Genomic DNA, 17,483 nt, shown 5'->3' with positions numbered 1-17,483 from the left:
TTGCAGTTGTAGCTGCAGCTCTGCTCTAGGCCACTTTCGCTGGGTGCCTACGGCTTCCCATCCGTTGGAGCTTCAACTGAGTCTGCAGCACACATCACTCCGCTACGCCACGCCACCTAGCAGGTACCAGCAATCTTCCTGGAGACTCAATACTAATGTGTAGCCGTGTTACAGTGATTACTTGACCAATTTTTCTTTGGGCTTCGAGTTATACTTACCTCTGATCAATAACGATCATTTTGGTTATTACAGTCTTATGTGACACTTTTCTGTGGTAATGCTGCAATAAATTATATTGTCAGATTATCTGTAGTGTTGTTATCCTTCATCATACTGTTCACTGTCATCATACTGGGCCGTACCCAAAATCTGGATACACTACGGTGTTCGGACTTTACTCTTGGTTACGCTATGGATCTGCAATACTATGCTGAGATAGAATGTCGCTACTAACTTTGTACTGCCTTTGGCTGTCACTTCTTGTTACTGTATTCTGTGCCATCTTGGCTTTGGCTCAATAAACAAGTTAATTGTTCTTCATGCATTTGTATTGTGTGCTACAAGATTCACAACCCGAGTTTCGGAATCAGAATATACAATTAAGAAAACTCTGTATATTCCATATATTTCCACGGAAACTCAATCCAATTCACAACATATGCTGGAGATTCTTCTAACCAACTTAACAAAAGATTGTTTGATTTATCTTCTACCCTGTTACATGGTTTATCTACCACGAGGAATTATAAAATGCCCCAAGTGTCTGTCCCTTTCAAGTGGGAATTCATCTGTCATGTCATTTGCTTATGTTGACTAGGGACTACAACTCTACTACAGGAGAGTCATTGCCTGTATACCCATAATTCCATCAAAGAAAGAAATATTTGGAAGAAAGAGGCAGCTTCTGTTCAGATGCACCACAAGCAATTATTACTAAGTAACTACATAACCTCTACTCACTTTTTGAGCTTCTCTCCATTCTTCTTCTTTAGATTTGAGTCTTCTAAGTACTACTGGAACAGCTACAGTTGGATTCTTTTTCAAACCCTCAATAATATCAGGTGCCTTATCACCATATAACCTTTAAACAATAATAGAAAAGTACATGTAGTACAAGCATCTTACATGTAACTGATATGCAAGAAGTAAGGTAAAAGAAAACTGTCATGGCCTGTAAAAAAAATTAAATTAAATGATTAATTTATCCAACACAATCAACATGTTTTATACAAATCATTTCTGAAATGCACCTACCAACAGTACGTGTTCTCTGATACACCGTACTTAACGAGAAGTATATGGAAAGTTATGTTTCACTTTGCAGAAAAAAATAACTTATTTTTTAAAGATCTTATCAAATTTAAAATAGCAGAATCAACCTCATTTTGACTTTAGATAATTGTGAAAGCAGTAATAATTGTGAGGGCAGTAAATTGGCAACACTCATAAGAAAAATGGATTGTGACACCACTCTACAGACTTTGAAAAGTGCAGTATGGTACAGTTCATTCAATATACAGCAAAAAAGAATTTACTTGTTTTTGACAGGGATTTTTGCTTGTTGTGTAACGTGCCAATTCAAGTAGTTATTATGCTGCCTTTTCTCTGCATTATTGTTGTCTTATCTGAGACAAAGTACAATAAACGTCATTCATTTCAGTGAGCTACTTGCTGCTGTAAAGACTGCCTTTGTTCACAATTCACTGCTGCAAAATCTTTTTGCAAATGCTTCTTTGTTTACGATTCTATGATCCACACTAATTCTCTCTTTATTTATTTCTCATTAACTTTCTTTGGAATCTTTGGAATTGGTACAATACAACTAAACAAGATCAAAGATAAAATGCTCACATTGTTAAGAAATGAAGGAACATTATTTTAGATAAACAAAAGAAATAAAAAATACTGTATTTGAAGAGAAATAAATAAGAAGAAAATATGACAAACGTTTAGGAATTCAAAGCGAGATTAGATTACATGTACTGTTTCTTATGCGGACCCATTATTAGGAGATCCTCAAGCATATGGAACATGACAGAAAAATAAAAATATATAAAACATAAAGGAAAAGATCTTGAGTGAATGAGGGGACATCACATCGGACAAGCACAATATATAAACAATAGAAGAAGTTGCACAAGCATGTGCACATACAAATAGTAGCTGCTATAGCCTCTTGGTATGAGTTGATCAGTGCATCTGGTGATGACAACTTATTCTCTTGTTGAAATATTGTGCACGTCTGACACAATGATCAAGCCATTTGCCCAATAACTTTTCATTCATAATATAGGCAAGAAAACTGATGAAGTACATAAAATATACTTGCAAACAAACTAATTTTCGGAATCCCTTCTGCAGTTTCTAAATGATTTGGTTCTGAAGGAAGTGGCATAGGCCTAAGTGAAAAATTTTAAAACTTTTTTCAATTACAAATTATTGTAGAAAGTTGTCACAAACATGTAAATCCATTCATAAGATAAGAAAAACAGGAGCAGGGACGAGGTGCCAGTTAACAATAATTGCTTACACAGATTATATTACTGCACAGAAGGGTGTAGCAGTCAAATATTACTCAGAGCTCACATTATGTGATACTGTTAATAATATATACAATGACGAGCCAGAATATTATCACCACCTACCTAATAGCTGGTATGTCCACCTTTGGCATAGATAACTGCGGTGAGACCTTGTGGCTGGGAAGCAATGAGGCCCTGGCAGGTTGCTGGAAAGAGTTGGTACCTCATCTGCACACACAAGTCTCCTAATTCCTGTAAATTCTGGGGAGGGCGCCCACGATCTCTGATGCCACGTTCAGTCACATCCCAGATGTATTCAGTTAGGTTCAGATTTAGCGAGTGGGAGGGGGGGCACAGCACATCAACTTGCCCTGTGTTCCTCGAACCACTCCACCACCCTCTTGGCTTTGTGACAATGCGCATCATCTTGCTGAAAAATGCCACTGCCGTCGGGAAACACGATCGTCAAGAAGAGGTGCTTGTTATTTGCAACCAGTGTACGATGTTCCTTGGGTGTCACGGTGCCTTTCACAAGCTCCAGTGGACTCACGGATGCCCATGTAAATGTTCAGTAGAGCATAATGAAACTGCTGCCAGCTTGTCCCCATCCCGCAGTATGGATGTCAAGGAGCTGTTCCCCTGGAAGCTGGCAGATTTGCGTCCTTTTGGCATGATGAAGAAGGTATTGAGATTCATCAGACCATGCAATGCTCTGCCACTGTGCCAATGCAGAGTGCTGATACACACGTGCCCCTTTCAATCGTAGTTCCCAATGTCATGGTGTTAACATTGGCAAACGCACGGGTCGTCGGTTGCGAGGCACATCGTTAGGATTGTTCAGTGCACTGTGTGTTTAGGCACACTTGTACTCTGCCCAGCATTAAAGTCTGATGTTAGTTACCCCACAGTTCACCACTTGTCCTGTTTTACCAGTCTGCCCAGCCTACAACATCCGATACCTGTAATGAGAGGTGGCCACACAACCACATGACATATGGACATCATTTCACCTTGATAGTGCTGAAGACACTCACTACAGAACTCCTTGAACACCTAACAAGTCATAAAGTTTCCGAAATGCTTGTGCTGAGCCTCTGGGTCATCACAATGTACTCTCAGTCAAACTCAGATAGAACGTGCATCTTCTCCATTCTACACATGGACAGCACACTTACTGATACTACATGCATCGTGTGTGTGTCTGACTAGCAGTCATTCCTCGCCAGGTGACACTGCTATTGCCTGGATGGCTTTATATCGATAGTAGGTCAGTGGTCATAATGTTCCGGCTGATCAGTGTACATTAACTGGTTCTACTACGAATTACATAGCTGGAGTAGAAGGAATTGCCCATTGCAAAAAATTCATTAGCCTTCTCCTAAACTTAACATAATTAGCAACAAAACATTTCGTGGTTTTCAATGAGTTATTGAAAATGTGTCTTCCTGAGTAATGGGCACCTTTCTGGATCAAACAAGCAATTTTAGAATTTTACATAGATTGTTCTTATTCCTAGTATTCATTCTGTGAACTGATCTTTAGATGAAGAGATTATTTAACACAAATTTCTCTACGGAATAAATATACTGACGAACAGTAATTAGCACATCCTTTTCTCTTAACTGAGTTCTGATTGACACTTTAGCATTCACACTGCAAATGATTTCTATTACATACTTTTAGACATGGATGACATCGTGGAATGAATGCAAGGAAAGTTTGTAACCTTTTTTTTATTTTTACCTAGATCTGACAACATTTGCATGGGAGCTATTTTGCTTAGTTGTTTTGGAAGTTCTATGATATGCTCCTTCAAACTGAATTTATAATGAAGTCATAATTCCTTAGACACATTCATATTTACATGTCCTAATATATTATCCATATGTTGGGGAGAACTTGTTGCCATTTTTGAACTGCATATAATTAGCGTGTTGGAAGCTTAATCACAATAAATTAGAAATTCTTTATTAGTGTGCACAAACATTTCATTAAGAGCTCCTTCAAAAACTATACTTGAATTCCTATGTACTGCAATGTTAGTATCACCGACAAACAAAAGAAATTAAGCAGCTGGTAATGTTACTTGTGAAAGGTTATTAAGAAACAGAGGAAAAATTGAGGGCCCTACGATTGAACCTCGTGGGCACCATTTGTAACTAGTTCCCACACAGAAACCAAGTAACACAAACTCTGTGTTGGCGAGACGAATTAAATGCATCTTCGAATTCACTCATATGACTGATATTGAGAAATGTGGACTACATTTATGATTGCAGAAATTACATAAAAACACTGATAGCATTGCTGTGGACAAAAGTGTACAATTATGAAAAAGATCTAAATGGTGATTGGTAGGAGACAGTTGCAGTAGTGGCTGGTAGCAGTCACATATTTGTATCATGTCTAGTTTTGGCATGAAAGCCATTTTAACAAACATATATTTTAAGATTTGTAACACAAAAAAATCAAGAACCTGAATAATGTAATAGCATCTTATGTACAATAAAAAAAGAAATACCTGCGAACAGCCCTAAGGTGGATAGTAGGAGATGATCCTCCCAAGCAGTCATCCAATTTGAATCTTACTAATTCTTCATGTGACATCCGTGACATTTTTTTATTTACTCCTTCCAAGACTCTAATTGTTGCAGTGTTTGTTTCTATCACAAGATCCAGCTGAAATAAATAAGATAAAGTTGCAAATGAATTACTGTATTAAGATTAAGACCAATAGCATTTTTAATATTCCTATACATATGATGGAAAATAAATAAAGTTGAATCACAAAACAAATGACACTATTTAGAGCTTAAATGCAATAGACTCCAATGCAAGTGTTATATCTTATTAAAATATCAATGCATTATGCTTAAGGGTTCGATAATTCATGGTTAATAAAGGCATAAAAGTAAAATATACACATTGAAAATATAATATAATTGTAAACACTGGATAAATGACAATAGTCAAAACCCTAAATACAATAGTGACAGGGGTAACAAAGAAAAAATATTTAACACTTTAAATCTCAAACTTTTGAAACCAATGTTTCTTTTACTGGTAGCAGAGAAGAGTGACAGCAGGAGGCAGCTGTGTGTGAAAAAAAGTGAAAGTACATGACACGGCTTATAAATGATCATAGCGTACCCTACAATAAATTCAAACTTCAGATCGTAAAACATTAGATGACAGCAATGGACAGACCAAATACAAAAATGATGTAACCTACAACAACCAAATAAAAACTATGCAAATAACTGATTAGAAAAGAAAGATCTACAGAGAAAATGGAAGAAGAAAACAAAGAATAAATACAAATATCAAAATAGAAATAATGCAAGCACAGGAATCAAATGTTGGAAAGAAGCCAGTAATGTGTAGAGGAAAGTCAAAGAGAGTAAAGTAAAGCGGCACTCAAGTAGAACACTACTAAGACAGAAACTGCATATTTAATCATCAATAAGGAAATAAGCTTTTCGAAAACTTATGGTGTGATCTCTGTAGTTGATATCTAATTTTAAAGACTCTCTAAAATTCTGATTCAAACCAAGTTCACCAATAAATGACAGTTTTTGTATTTATGTAGCTTAGCTACTTTCGATATTAAATGCTCCCATCCATTCCACCCACAACTTTGTGGCAGGGATGTCTGTTTAGGTATAGGTACACCAACAGTTATGATACCACTCATGTAATTGCTTTCATTTCCAGTTATTATCTATTGCATCAAAAGATTACTCATATTACTTCAGCTCAATTGAGAACCATTAGAACTAAAGCACAACAAAACACAAGAGTTCATATTTAAATATTACACTATCCATGACTGGAATTCATTAACTAACTTCTACACAAAGACAGTGATTTTCTTATGTCAGTCTTGAAATGAGAGTCATACAGAGTAAAATTCTAGCAATCATTAACTTAACATCCACACTATATCTGTCAAGATATGTGACACCTCTACAATTAATTTTTTACCCAACTCATAAATGATGCATACCTCACTATAAAACTCACCCAATGCATCTACAATATGCATCTTTAACCCAGCTCCACCTCTGGTGCAACAAATGGAACAAAGGATAGACCCTATATGCATTTTATCAACTGATCAATAAATTCTGTTTAGTGTTACATGTTAGTACGAACACCTTTAAGGTCTCATTGTGCGTGAGCAGTCATAGTACGGACAGTCAGCAATGGGAATACCCAATACTGTGCTAGTGGATAAGGCAAGGACATTAGTACTTGTTTCACCAAATGAGTCAGTTGGAACATCAGTGCCTCTTCTCTGGCAATAGCAACTGGCATTCTGACAAAAATGTGACTTAGCTTCTGTTAATTTCTTATTCAACTTATTTCTTTTGAGCCTTTCCTTGTGCAGGGCAGGACAGTAAAAAAACATATTTCTCATACAGCTAGCATGTTAAAAGAGGACACGAGACAGCTGCTCTCAACCCTCCCCAGCAGCTATTAGTGCAAACATTGCCATTTTTGTACATACGGTACTACAGACTGTGCAGGACTATGTGAATAAAAAAACCTGTCAATGCACATGGAGAGTGTTTCTACCATTTGTCTTCATGTTTACAAAACCCTACCTTGGCCAGCAAGGTCGACAGGTCTCTTCCCAATTGAGAATGTTTAGAGCATTACGGGCAGGGCCACAAGCCATCTTGTGGTTTTGATGGTCCAACCCGCAAACTGGACGGAATTTCTCACTATATCCTTCAGGAAGACATTGAACAACTCTATCAATCAATGTCAAGCTCAATAACTGCTTTCTCAGAGTCTTTCACTAAATTCTTCTCAGTTTTCAAACCATGTCAATTCAAATCAAATACTGAGCTTTCGGCGGCTATCTCCACCATCACCTTGGGAGTAAAAACTACTGACTGCCGAGGCTGGCACTGTTTTCCACTTATAGAGGCACGATTGCAGCATCTGGCACCAGTAAGAGAGGGCCAAAAAAATGCATGCACAGAAGGTGAGTTGGGTAGTACATAGCAGCTCTGGCCCGCTACGTGACCGACTGGTGTCAAGTGGCGCAAGGGCCCGGCACCACATTTCAAACTGGTGTTCCTGCCTCCCTACAAGCACAAGCATCTGTCTTTACTTCCATTCAATATCCAAGGGCCACTCTGATGCCCTGACACCCTAACTAAGTGTGTACCTCTGGCCTCTGTTAAAATTATTGCTGTTTATTATAATCTCAGCCATCTCCTTTATTACAGAATCCAAAAATGTTGATAAATGAGCCAAGACTCTTGTCTTTTCAAACTGTATTTTGTGTCCATTTTCCTGTAAGTGCTCAGTTATGGCTGACCTGTCAAGCTCCCTTTGTTTAATATGTTGCTTGTGTTTGATACAGAGCTCCACAACTGTGCTTATTGTTTAACCTATATAGATGCTGCTGCATTTGCAAGGGACACCATACACACTGGTAATGTGAAGAGTCACGCTGTCTTTAACGGGGCACAGTGTAGCTCTTAACTTAGTAACCAGCCAGAACACTGGTCTCAATCCATGTCTCTGCAGCAAACATCCTAACTTGCTGTTCGTTGCTGCACAGTGTGGCAGGAAAGCAGCCGGCTTGGCCTCTTCTGCCAATTCGAAAGGCGTCCTTCTTTTGCTAGTACACAGACCAAATATTATATCTGATAAAAACCACCTACACTCTGAATTGAAGCATTTCAGAGACATGTTCACAGAGACTGGTAGAAGAGCTCAAGCCGATTGCTTTCCTGCCATACGGTGCGGCAATTAGCAGCAAGTTAGGATGTGTGCTGCAGTGACATGGACTGAGACCAGTGTTCGGGCCTGCCCCCAAAATACAAGATTCTGCACCCTGTTAAAACGCTATAGCTCTTCATGTGCCCAGTGTGTATGGTGTCTCTTGCAAATGCAGCAGCATCTATATAGAACAAATAATTCGCACAGTTGCAGAGCACTGCACCAAACTCAAGTGACAGAGTAGATAATAGGAGCTCGACAAGTCAGTCATAGCTGAGCATTGCCTGGAAAACAGACACAAAATATAGACTGAAAAGATGAGAGTCTTGGCTCATGAGCCAACATTTTGGGATTCTAGTTATAAAGGAGGTGGCTGAGATTAGAATGAACAGCAACAATTTTAATAGAGAAAAGGGGTGCACACTTAGTACGGCGTGGTGGCGGGCTTTGTATTTCGAAAGACAAGACAGACACTTGTAGGGAGATGGGAGCAGTAGTTCCAAACATTGCCCCAGCTCCTTGTGCCAACTGATATCACTTGGTCCCATGGCAGGCTGGAACTACTACGAGTTACCAAACTAATCTTCTACGCATGTGTCATTTTGCCCCCCTCTGATTGGTGCCAGATGCCGCAATAGTGCCTATAGAAGCAGAAAACACTGCCAGCCCCATGAGTCAGTGGCTTTTACTCTCAAGGACAATGGCGGAGATAGCCATCGAAAGCTAGAGAATTTTATTTGAATTGACAGCTAGAAAACTGGGAAGATTTTATTCAAATAACTGCCTTCACAAGGACCAGAGGTGGACCAAATAATTATCGACTTGCTCAATTAGTGAAGCTCTTTCTCTTGAATAAATAGTCCAGTTTCTTTTTTAAATGTAATTAATCATTTGTTTGTCTGTACAGGTATATCCTGTCCCCCAATTTCCGTACCATTCAGGTAACTGACCCCCCCCCCCCCTCCCTCCTCCTCCTTTGAGTATTTTTCTTACTGTATCACATGCCCACAATGCCACCAGGTGACATTTAGTCTTGTGGTGTGCGGTGGTAGTAATGCTGTGGTTCAAGATAGTATTGGAGGTTAAATATATGTGTTAAGTCATTACAATAATTCATGAGATAACAATTAGGAGAAGGCATCCATGACAAACCATCTAATAGCTCTTCATATTCCCATCTTATGCCATGTCTGTCCAGAACATTCTGAGACTGCTTTTATTCTTGAAGTATAAGTGATGTCAGCATAACAACTACAGTCACAGTTTGAACTAGCAACTGTAAACAACAGACGTGTATTCAACCAACCTGTTGTGAGCGGGCAGTGTTAAGCAGTGGCCATGTGGCCTCAGTGTATCAGTGTTCCCAAGTCACAAATCACAGTGGAGCAGCATCTCTCAAGTTGAATGTTCATAACTTTCTCCAGAATATTTTGAACAAGAGAAAAAGTGTGTGCAAACTTTTTCCTGCATTTCTTGCCTTCCAAACAAGAACAATGATGCACAGATGTCTGCCATGATTTGACTGAAATGCAAGATGTAGACAATACTTTTCTGGGAAAAAAAGTTATAGGTGATGAGACTTGGTATTATCAACTATTGCAGAACAATGAAATGCACAAATTCATATGAAGGGTCAATGTTTTGATGACATAACCAACATTCGAGCCAATGTGATGGCTTTTCTGACAGTGTCACATGGTCGTTTGAATGTTCTGTGTGTTGTAGACAAGTGAGGGGAGACTGTGTAGAACACACAGAGTATTAAAACCACAATCTTAACATTTTCTATTTCTTTATTAATTACAGTCTCAAAATTTTTTGGATTGACAGGGTATGCAAATACAAATTATACTGAGGACTAAACTGCAACACATTTCGTAACTCACACTCAATAAATGTTAGTGCTGAATGAATTATGCTTTTATTCTCTGCTGTGCAGTTTTGTCTGATATGCATGTGAATCTCTCCCAGTAGTTCTTTTCCTGTCCATATCCTGTTTACAATAGTTTTCTCATAATTCCTGCAAGTTTGATGGTTGTTTATACACACATCACACTAGACACCCAAAGGCCCATGATTGAAATACTTTTAAGTCTTCCATTTTTCCTGGCAGTCGAAGTGACTTGCACTTCAAGCAATGCATGTCTATCATATGTGACTGGGTTACAAATTTCTGAACAGAAAAAGAAGGAAAAAACGCAACTCCTTTGATAGGATCATTCCTGTTGAAGTACTGTTGTGTTAATACCAACTTCTGGCTTGACCACGGCATTTTTTTTAAACTAAGGTCACAGCATCTCCTTTCACATACCATTCTGTATGGAAAAAACGAGAGCTTTACAGCTATTTGTCATCCTATGTTTGCAACGTCTATTGCACCATTCCTAAAGCACTTTCCCTGAAATTCACATCTATGTATATATAATCTGCAAGCAGTTTACAGTGTGTGGCAAATAATTTAACCCCAAGCCAGTTTCTGGATATTTCACTCTTGATAAAAAAGCAACATTGGTGTTTAACATTCCATGGATGATTAGACAGAACAAAAGCTTATGCTGGTTAAGTATGGGGCAGGAATTTCAGCAAAAGTTGTTTTGAAGAAGCCATCCTGGCTTTAGGCTGAATAAATTTACAGTAGCTAGCAAGAACCTAAGGCAGGACAATTGGACAAGGATTTTAACATCACACCAAATTAACCTCGAGTGGGTGCGCCATTTTTTATAACACAAGTGGGCATGCAGTGTACTTTGTACACAGGTAAAGAATACCTGTCTATATGTTACCAAGGTAAGCATATATGGACAAAATTACAGCTTAATCTTAGTTAAATAAAACAAAGGTAAAATAAACTTACATTATATGAGCTAAATCACTGTTTAATTAAACAATAACAAAATAATCTTTCATTACATCACTCTTTTGTCACGTACAAGTTTTACCCCACATTAGAGTCGCACTCAAGGCATTAAACAGTGCAGTTGCATCAGATCCCAGCCAACCACTTATCTGATTGCTAATTACCTCCCAGTCAACTGCCTCACTGTGGGATTGTACTGCTAGCTTGGAATCTGTGTCATTTTCTTGCATGCATCATAAATTTCTTCTCACCTAGCTTACTGTTTATTTTATATTACTGCTGCTCACTTGGATGTATGAGAGCACAATGTAGCACTGTGCTAACTGAAGCAATAATGAAGGAACAGGTTTGGGCTTGCAACTATAAGACCACAATTGAACACTACAAAACAATGTTATTAGTGGTTTACGCCCTTTATACATCGGTGAACCCGCTCAAGGGTTAATAGATGTACAACATCTCCACCACTGTATAATCTTGCTTGGTACCTTTGACACAAATGAAAATGAATGTCACATACAGCCATGGCTACTAGATTGGTTTACTCCAACACCCTCTTCATGGGATGATTACATGAGTCATATCAGCTACTAGTGACAACAATCATTGCTGAGGGTTTGACTTCTTTGCTAACATTATAAATATATAAAACCCTTGACAACTTCTATTCCTATTTGTCCTTGTACTGTATTTCTGAAGCTGTCATTGTGAATCTAATTCACATGATGTACTCTCAAGCTGTGCACCTCCAACTCCACAAGTTTACAGCAAAGCATATGTGCAGACTGGAGATTCAAACAAATTAGCATATTTTCCTTTAGATGCTGTGCTTCCGCGATAATGTAATTTCCACTATGTTTTCTGTACTCAATCAGTAGAAACAGAACCCTTATAGGATCACTTTATTGTTCATCTGTTGAGACCCCTTTTTCTAACGGACACAAAAAGATATCAAGTTGGAATTCATGGCAAACACCAAAGTCTAAGGTGTCTTGTTATGTAAAGAATTTAATCTTCTATGTCAGTGCAATTAAAAAATACGGCCATTTTATGTCACATATTCTGATACACGAAAACTTACTCATTAATACCTATTGAGTGTGTCCCATTGACCTAGAATCCTGAAATTTGGCAAGAAGCAATGTTTTGCTGTACAAGTAAAGGAAAAAATCTGAAAATTGTTACTCTGCAATTATACCACATAAAAAAAAAATTTTTTTTAGCATTTGTTGACTGTCTGTCCATCTGTTAAGGCCCCTGTTTCTCAGGAAAGGGAAGAGGTCTCGCATTGAAATTTATGTTAAATACTAAGGTATAAGATCCATTGGTGGTGTAACATATTTAAGCTTCTAAGTCAATGCAATCAAAAGATACGGCCATTTATGCAAATATTTTCATTCTCGCAAACTCACTTATGAAAAACTACAAAGAACTGTCTACACAAATAATGATGTTTGTACAGAACCCTCAGAGTAGGAGTCCTACTTGTACTTGTCCAGCTTTTTATTTAGCCACAATTCTGATTATGAAAATTACGTCGTAAGAAATAGAGTGGCCAACACATGTAGTGTTGAGATGTCATTAATCCAACCATAACGTTGATATCACAGTCTCAACGTAAGAGTAAGAAAAATGAAGATACTAATAACAGTCATTTCTCAATGAAGGTACTACCATTTACTTTGAAGATTTGCCTATTCTGTACTAAGTGTTTTACAAAAATTTAAGTTCAGGGAACAACAGAAACTTTGCATTCAGCAACATTAGTGTACAATTAAGTTAGCATAGGTTTTATCAAACAATATGTTACCCATTGTTCAAAAGCTTAATTGTTCCTGAATGAAACATGAGCATACTAAAGCGAGAACCTTGAAAATTTAAATAACTTAACAGATCTGTACTGAAAACTGTATCACTTATATATCCAAGATAATCAACTCAACACAAATGATTAAAAATAAAATAAAAGTGACAAAGTATACACACCTCAAATCTCTCATCTTCACATCTGTAAATGAACTCCTCATATTGTGTCTTCCTTGATGTAACAAAAGTTGAATCTTCTGACCACGAGGGAAAAGAGACCCAAGTGTCATTCAGAACTTCTTTGCACAGAGGTGTCCTTCCAGAGCATTTTGGTTGCCTATAATTCTTTGGCAGAGCGCAATAACTAGCACCAAGTCTTTTGCATGTTGTATAATCTGAAAGAAGATACTGTAATGTATTCCACAGCCTGAAGTTATCAGTACTATGACAAACTCTGATTACAAGTGATAAACTGTACAAAAATAATTAAAATAAAATGCAAGCATCATAATATCTTACCTATCTCTTCCAATGACTCAATCATTCTGTCTGGGTGATGTCCATTGCTGTGTGAATTTTCTGATGCATTATTATGTGATGAACTAGGCAACTGGTACAAATTTCCACTACGGCCCATAAACCGCTTAAACCATTTGAACAGTTCTGGGAACTTTCCCAGAAATGGTGTGACGAGTTGAATTAACTCTGAACTGGACACAATTTCATTGTTGAATAGTGTAAGGCAACGCAAGAAATTTTCGTATGCCTCTGTGTTTTTCAAAGCTTTTCTCACCTACCAAAAAAAATGCAAGTGACTAATTTTAAACAGAGTATGATCATCATTTAAGAAACCTTTCCAATAATAAATACAAATTTTTAAAGTACTATGGCATTTAATGGTAGAGCAAAAGGCAATTTAGTATAATATATTCACAACTAACCTTATCAAAAAATGCGAAATCACTTAATGTTGAATATTTTCCTGCTTCAGTAATAGTTATATCCCTCAGTGTTGCCAATTTATGTTTTTTTGATTGTGTTCCGGAAACCCCGGACCCTGATACTGAGCTTGACAGTGATGAAGTGCGTTTTATTTGCCCACTGCTGTGGCCAAATTTACTGCTTCCCATTCCTGCTCGTTGATCCAGTGCTGAAAGTGAGGAATCTCTGCCACTGCAAGAGTTGCTGCTGTAGCCTGGCTTTGGTCCTGAAGACCTCTTAAGGACAGTTGAATGCTCACCGCTGCTCAGTCGTGCTCCCTGTTGGCAATAATTAGTATTAGCTGATATTCTTAAAATATGAAGTTTTTAGCAGCAAGACAAATCAATATGCCCGTATACAATGCCACATGACTGTGAAGTCCATATTTATGAATGTGAACACTCATCTGTATTGATGTAATCTGAACAGGAGAGAGAGAGAGAGAGAGAGAGAGAGAGAGAGAGAGAGAGAGAGAGAGAGAGAGAGATGGGGGGGGGGGGAGACAATATATGACAACTGAGTGGCAATGTGTATATGTGAATCAAATCACAAACTTGGTTGGGTGGTTGGAGGCTAAAGCACTAAACAGTGAGGTCATCAGACACTCAGTCAAGAAGTAGTCCATCTGGAGTTAGAAGTAATTTAAGGACAACTAGATGTACACGAGTTGGGCAGGTATGTAGGTCAGAGAAGATGAAGGGCCTCCCGAGGCTCATCTGAGGTGAGGGAAACCCCACCTGATTCCAACTCCCTGCAAACCAATGACAGGACAACCTGTTAACACCAGGATCATGGAACGTAAATGAAATTGCTGGCTGGTGCAAAAAGAAAAATAGGCCATCGCTTACTGCATATAAAGTGATGCGTACCACTGTAAAATATTCAGTATAACTCAAGTTCAACCCATGGAAAGGAATTACTGTATAAATTTGTTCTGAGAAGCCATCTAGATCTACAAACATGACAACAACTTCAACAAGGAAGAGCAAGTTCCATAAGCGTACAGTCAATACCGCTTATACTGACATCACTTTTAAGAATGTATTAACTATAACAGCATAATCTAATGGTCCTGTCTAAAACCTATATAAATGCTACATTTAAAAATCACTTAGCACAGCATTGCTTATTGTGATAAAATATGATGTAGTTTTATTACATTTTTGGAGACATATATCAGCCGTAATGTCCAATGTTCATTTTCCATTTGTTATGTTTTTGGTGATTACTAACAATAATGTAACAGTTATTTTCAAACCCTTGTTTTCTGTACAATGTTGGTTTCAAATCAGTATGTGTGCTAAACAGTCAAGGCAAGAATCACTTTAAAGATGCCACAAAACAGAGGAAAGTATTTAGTATTGAAGAAGAGTCAGACATAATATGACAATTAGAAAATACTGAAACACAAGTTACAATCGCAAAGGAATTGGCTGCCTCACACTCAAAGATTTCTGCAATCTGGAAGGACACAGAAGACAGACAGACTACTTTTGAACACAGTTCTTTAAAAATCAAGTATGTGAGATCATCTGAGCACAAAGGTATTGAAGAGGCTCCGCTTAAGTTGTTCAAGCAGCAAAGATAAAAAAATGTGCCAATCAATGGACCTAGTCTTGAAGCGAATGCCAACAAATTTGTGCGTCTGTTGTGAAATCAAAACTTCAATTGTGTTTTCATCTCGGATACACCATGATATTATCGCTGGGAAAATTTGTGAAGTTTCCAGTGTACCTGATGGCGTAACAGACAAGTGGTTATCTAAGAAGTGACCTACTTTGTGTGAAGGTTACAAGCTAAATGATATATTCAGTGCGGTTGAAAATGGCTTGTTTTACAACATTACCATGTATAAGACATGGAAATTTAAAGATGAAGAGTGTTTCGAAGGGCAAAAATGTATAAGACAAGAATTACAATTATGGTTGCTGCGGATAAAACAGGAGCATGTAAAGAAAAACTTTTGAGGTTTGGAAAATTAAGTAAACCTAGACGTTTTGAAAAAATTCACTCCCTATCAGTAGTGTATGGAAACAATGCAAAATATTGCATGACAGCTGACATTTTTGAAAAGTGATTACATAACTGGGACTCCCAGCTGAAATCAAAGAAATGGAAAATTATTCTTCTGGTCAACAACTGCCTTGCTCGACAAGTAGTCAACAATGTGCTGTGCATAAAGTTTGTGTTTTTATCTCCAAACGTCACTTCAGTTCCACAACCTATGAATTAGCAATTTATAAAATCTCTGAAAACGCAGTACAGGAAATTGTTACAAAAAATCAAAAAAGAAAAAGAAAACAGTTTTCACTGTTCTTGAGGCAATGGTAAAAGCGTTGGAAAGTGGCACTGAAAGGCAATTGCCAAGTGTTTAAACATGCAGAATTCAAAGATTTTTTTATCACCAATCGTTGGTGAAGGTGATTCTTTAACAGCAACAGCTGATGGTGCTGATGATGAAGGTGAGGATGACACACCTCTGGTGGAATTAGAGCAAGAATTATGTTCATTTTTACAACTTGTGAAATAGAGGATCTCATCCAGATAGACAGCAATCTTATCATGTATGCCTCAGCAAGTGAAGAGGAAAGTTTAACTGACATCCAAAGTATTGAGTATTGACAAACATAGTAATTAACAAGAAGAACAGTTTGTTGTGCCACCACTTAAAGAAACAGAGTTTAATACAAATAACAATAATAAGGCATTAAAATGAATGCATCATCAAATGAAAAATGTGTATGCACATCTTACTCGTAAATGCAAAAAGCAAACAAAGATAACTGATTACCTTAAGGAGGACAGTATACTGTAGTATGTGTCACTGTATTGCATTTTAAAATTAAAACAAGTAGTTAAAAAAAACTAAACAACATGTCTTTGCTGTGACTGTAGAAAACTCAAAAATTAAATTCCAATATGTGTTACTTATAGACCTAAGTATAGAAGTGGAATAATAGTGTATTTGTTACTGATGTTTTGTGGTTATGTGTGTTGGATATATTCAATGTGTTTGGTGCAGAACCTCACATTTGTAGCACATTTTAAAGAGAAACCTCATAAAAAGTGTAAGTATTCATGTGATTTAAGTGCAGAATACTGTCTTTTCATTTGGGTACTGCTGAATAATTTTTGCAATACGGTACCTGGAATGAAGTTGTGTCATTCAAGACATACTACACAGCAATTACAATAAGATTTAAATATGCTCAACTTTTTCTTTCTCTCATTATCCAAGACCGTGTTTGCCATTACTGAATGACTTACTCTGTTGCCACTCATCTCTTAACTTATTACAGATTTTTTTTTCATTTTGCTTGCATATCACTGCTGTATGTATTTCATAAACCTAAGAAAAATTTATCTTCAGTCCCTCTCCACAATTACTGTATTGTAAATACAGTAAGTGTACTGAATTTCTGTTACCTTTTGAAGTTTTAACTCTATGGTGGTCTAAAATTTACAGATACCAAATTTTTATTACAAAACAAAATAATAGACCGGTTTGTGTGACTATCAGGTATAAAGACCATAAACTGTTGGTCCCTTCAATGTTGTTATAAGAGGTTTCAATTGAA

At 37.4% G+C, this 17,483-nt stretch overlaps 1 protein-coding gene across 1 annotated transcript in view; it reads right to left on the bottom strand.

Annotated features, from left to right (window-relative positions):
- Window positions 1-17,483, bottom strand: part of LOC124721171 (paired amphipathic helix protein Sin3b-like) — a 280,712-nt gene that overhangs the window by 103,407 nt on the left and 159,822 nt on the right. Inside the window, exons 10-14 of the mRNA XM_047246007.1 lie at window positions 13,866-14,183; window positions 13,444-13,717; window positions 13,105-13,319; window positions 5,044-5,201; window positions 961-1,081 (exon numbers count right to left, since the gene is read on the bottom strand). Coding sequence (XP_047101963.1) covers window positions 961-1,081; window positions 5,044-5,201; window positions 13,105-13,319; window positions 13,444-13,717; window positions 13,866-14,183 — 1,086 coding nt within the window. The remainder of the gene's footprint in view (window positions 1-960; window positions 1,082-5,043; window positions 5,202-13,104; window positions 13,320-13,443; window positions 13,718-13,865; window positions 14,184-17,483) is intronic.

Source organism: Schistocerca piceifrons, chromosome X (assembly GCF_021461385.2).
Source record: "Schistocerca piceifrons isolate TAMUIC-IGC-003096 chromosome X, iqSchPice1.1, whole genome shotgun sequence".
NCBI lineage: Eukaryota > Metazoa > Arthropoda > Insecta > Orthoptera > Acrididae > Schistocerca > Schistocerca piceifrons.
This window is presented reverse-complemented; position numbering and strand designations above follow the sequence as displayed.